This window comes from Lycium ferocissimum, chromosome 4 (genome assembly GCF_029784015.1).
Source record: "Lycium ferocissimum isolate CSIRO_LF1 chromosome 4, AGI_CSIRO_Lferr_CH_V1, whole genome shotgun sequence".
Taxonomy (NCBI): Eukaryota; Viridiplantae; Streptophyta; class Magnoliopsida; order Solanales; family Solanaceae; genus Lycium; species Lycium ferocissimum.
Window position 1 is genome coordinate 48450731 of NC_081345.1, and position 4383 is coordinate 48455113.

The 4383-nt window shown below is 40.0% G+C and overlaps 1 protein-coding gene across 1 annotated transcript; it reads left to right on the top strand.

The window, feature by feature from the left end:
* Positions 1–204: 204 nt before the first annotated feature.
* Positions 205–921, top strand: LOC132054137 (uncharacterized). The gene is made up of 2 exons (XM_059446197.1): positions 205–710; positions 795–921. Exons 1-2 carry the CDS (start codon positions 205–207, stop codon positions 919–921), a joined length of 633 nt encoding a protein of 210 aa, XP_059302180.1.
* The last annotated feature ends 3462 nt before the right edge of the window (positions 922–4383 follow it).

Genomic DNA, 4383 nt, shown 5'->3' on the forward strand with positions numbered 1-4383 from the left:
GCTCTAAAGATATGGAGGCATTATTTGTACGGTGTCCATGTGGATATCTACACAGATCACAAAAGTCTCCAATATATTTTCAAGTAAAAGGAATTGAATCTGCGATAGAGACGATGGTTAGAGCTATTGAAGGACTACGATGTAAATATTCTATATCATCCTGGTAAAGCAAATGTGGTAACCGATGGTCTTAGCCGTAAATCCATGGGCAGTCGAGGTGATGTCCCACCGAAAAGAAAGGAATTAGCCTGTGAGCTCCACCAGCTAGCTAGCCTAGGAGTCCGCTTAACGGATTCGGGCAATGCAGGAGTTACTGTTCATAACCCAACTGTTTTATCCCTATACATGAAAGTAAAAAGGCGCCAATATGAAGATCCCAAATTGAGCTATTATAGAGATACACTTCCCCAAAAGGAGAAGTCACCATTTGAGATCTCTGCAGGTGGGATTCTTAGGTATCGAAGCAGGCTATGTGTTCCGGATGTTGCGAGATTACGCCGTCAGATTCTGGAAGAAGCCCATTACTCTCGTTATTCCGTTCACCCAGTAGCGATAAAGATGTACCATGATCTCAAATTAATGTATTGTTGGGAAGAAATGAAGAGAGATATAGCGGAGTTTGTGGCTCAATATCCAAATTGTCAACAAGTAAAAATTGAGCACCAAAAACCAGCGGGGCTCTTGCAAGCAATGAAAATTCCAACCTGGAAGTGGGAAGCGATCAATATGGATTTTGTTGTAGGCTTACCTCGTTCTCGGCGCAAGTATGATTCCATCTGGGTGATTGTTGACAGACTCACAAAATCAGCACACTTTCTGCCAGTCAGATCTACATATTCAGTAGAGGACTACGCCAGATTGTATCTTAAAGAGATAGTGAGACTTCATGGCATTCCAGTGTCCATCATTACTGACATATGAGCACAGTTCACGGCCAAATTTTGGAAATCCTTTCAAGAAGGATTGGGCACTCAAGTGAAATTTAGCACCGTATTTCACCCGCATCGATGGACAAGCGAAACGCACTATTCAAACCTTAGAAGATATGTTGCGGGCATATGCATTGGACTTTAGAGGAAATTGGGAGGACCATTTGCCACTTATTGAATTTGCATATAATAATAGCTATCATGCCAATATCCAGATGGCCTCGTATGAAGCCTTATACGGGAGGAAGTATAGATCGCCCATCGGTTGGTTTGAAGTAGGGGAGACACAGTTAATAGGCCTGGAATTGATCCAACAAGCGGTTGAGAAGATTAAGCTTATCCGAGACCGGTTGTTGACAGCCCAAAGCCGCCAAAAGTCTTATACGGACAATCGCCGGCGGAATTTGGAATTTCAAGCCAATGATTGGGCATTTCTGAAAGTGTCGCCAATGAAAGGTATAATGAGATTTGGTAAGAAAGGCAAGCTTAGTCCTCGATATATTGGACCCTACAAGATTGTACGCAAAGTGGGCCAAGTCGCCTATGAATTAGACTTACCCCCGGAGCTTAACTCAGTCCATCCTGTCTTTCATGTATCGATGCTCCGTAGATACATTGGGGATCCTACCAAAATAGTGCCTGCAAGTGATATTCAAGTCACCGAAAGATTGACCTATAAAGAAATGCCTATTGTCGTACTAGATAGGCAAGTGCGGAAACTCAGAAACAAAGGGTGGCCTCGCTAAGGTTTTGGAGGAATGATAACAAGAGAGAGAAATGACTTGGGAGGCAGAAGAAACTATGAAGTCCAAATATCCGCATTTATTTCCACCCCCAAAGGAGGCTCAAGGTGAAACGCTAGTGTTCCCAGGTATGAAATGTTTTTCTTTATCGTTTTGGGTCGTGTGTGGCCATTGTTCTTGTTGTTAATGTTGTAGCCCTATGTGGCGATGTTATTTTGGGTTGTTGCGACTGGATGGTAGTGCCAAATTACAAAGGAAACTCTGGCAAAATTTCTGCAGAATTCCTGAGGACTCAACATTCGAGGACGAATGTTCTTAAGGGGGGGAGAGTGTTACACCTCGAAAATTTTATGTCGTTGAGTCGTAAATAGACTAGCGTAAGCTTAAGACGAACATGAAGCTCCCACGACTATCAAAGGGTATTCGGCGACCTTAAAGTATGTGCGATGAGATTTTTAAGTTATATGACTTGGGGAAACTAGGTTCGTCAAGGGAGCAAAGTATAAGTCGCATTTTGGGGAAGATTTTATAGTTATTGAGCTAACGGATATTTAGCAAGGTTTTGAGGATGAGTTATAAAGTTCTTTAGATCATTAATGAAGCGTTAAACAAGTGCCAAGAAGGTTCCATAAGGATTTGAGATCAAACAAAACGACGAGGACAAATCCGGAAAAATTGTGGATTGTACGGTCATATATATGGACCGTATAATTTATACGGCCCATATATCTGTCCGTAGAACCCTTCTAGAGAGGGGTGACATTCTGGGGAAATGTACGGTCCATTATACGGACTGTATAACTAATACGGTCCGTATAGTAGGCCGTAGATTTCGGGTCGGGTCCGAATTCCATTTTTATATATATACATGATCCTTTTTTTTTTTTTTCATTTTCCACTTCTCCAACATTCTCTAAACCTCTAGAACCCTCTCCATATCATACCAACACATATCTAAGGGAAAAATCAAAGATCAAATATCAAAAGTTGGTAGAACCAATGGTGTGAATGCTTCATAGGGTTGATAGAAGTTGAGAATCTCTTTGGTATTAAAGTTGAGCTTTTCTCAAGAGGAGTATTTCTATCCAAAGATCATCCCTACATAATCAAAGGTGAGTTTTACAATTGTTTCATATCCTTGATGGTGTTGAGTAGCTGAAGAATTTGAATTCCGAACCAATATGGAATATGAGCTCAAATATGCAAATAATGGTATGTTGAGTTGAAAGGTAGTTTGAGTTAGGATTCAAGGAGTAATATGGGTATAATCTTGTTACGAATGACGCTAATGATGTTATTACAGATTATGTATGCATGTATGATATGTTTAAATGGTAAAGGTGAGCATGCATGATTCTGCCTCAAGAGGCACGCAGTTTCTATTATTTCTTTTATTATGCTTTCTGTATTTCTTATTATGTTACATACATGCCTCACATACTCAGTACATTGTTCGTACTGATGTCCTTTTCTTTTATGGACGTTGTGTTCATGCCCACAGGTAGACAGGGGGACGACCCAGATTCCTAGGAGCCGGATCAGCTTGCACAGGAGCACTTCCCTATTCCGGAGGTGCAGTTTTTGATATGTTCTTTTGTGTACATACTTGGGTATGGCGGGGTCCTGTCCCGTCTTCATGACTTTAGTGTTTCAGTTAGAGGCTCGTGGGTACATATGTGTGGGTAGTAGATGTCGTGTGACCCCTCACGTATATTTTGTATATCATTCTTTTGTTGCCGTCGGCTTATATATATATATATATATATATATATATATATATATATATATATATATATATATATATATATATATATATATATATATATATGTTTTTGCGGAATAATTTATGATCAATTTGTAGTAAGCATCGTCTTAGAGGTTATATATATATATATACAAGTTGGGTAAGATAGTAGTATGAGGAGTGGTGCTCGGTAGTCAGCTCCGGGTACCTGTCATGGCCCTCTAGTCGGGTCGTGACACAGCTTGGGTCCCTTATAGTTATAGAAGAGATGAATCAAGCTTCTTTTAGCTCATGTGGGTAGCACTTCTTTTTTCCTTTCTCGAGATCCTTTCTTTTGAGGACCTTCTCCTTTCGTTCCTTTTTTAGAACCCCCTTTTTGAGAACCGGTTCCTCCTATTCAGACTCCCTATTTGACAAGGTCTTTATTCTTTTAAAAAACCTCAGTCCTTGCTTTACATCCTTCCTTTACTCCTGTATATGGAGTCAATCACATCGGAGGACCAGGTCCAATTGAAAGCTTTGTCAAGATCAAACTTGACCCTATTCACATTCTTTTCTAGTAACTCATTCTTCTCAATCTCAGCAATGAAGCTTAGATTTGCTAACTTTAACTTCTTTCCAATCACTAGAAAGGTTTCATTTGCTTCACCTTTTCCCTTGAACGACATTTTTTCCCTTCTCTCACTTGGCTTTCCAACAAAATGTTTTGTTTGTTTGTCTCATGGATTTGTTTCTTCATTTCTCCAAAGGATATACGCAGGTCATCCCTTTCTTGCTCTATCTCATCAATTACTTGATTCAGCTCATCCTTCTCAGCAACTAGAACGTGATACGCATCAATTAACACGCTTGGTAGAGATATCAATTTCTTTTGAGAGTAAGCTTTCAAGTTTTCTTTAGGTCAAGAAAGTTTCTCTCCTTATTCTCATCATCCATGTCAAAATTAGCCATGACCGCACTTATTGAC

Bases quoted from the DNA above. Each gene is read 5' to 3' on its own strand.
- LOC132054137 (XM_059446197.1), top strand. From the start codon at position 205: ATGGGCAGTCGAGGTGATGTCCCACCGAAAAGAAAGGAATTAGCCTGT. The intron at 711-794 runs GTGGGAAGCGAT...GATTGTTGACAG, and splicing joins ATGAAAATTCCAACCTGGAA to ACTCACAAAATCAGCACACT.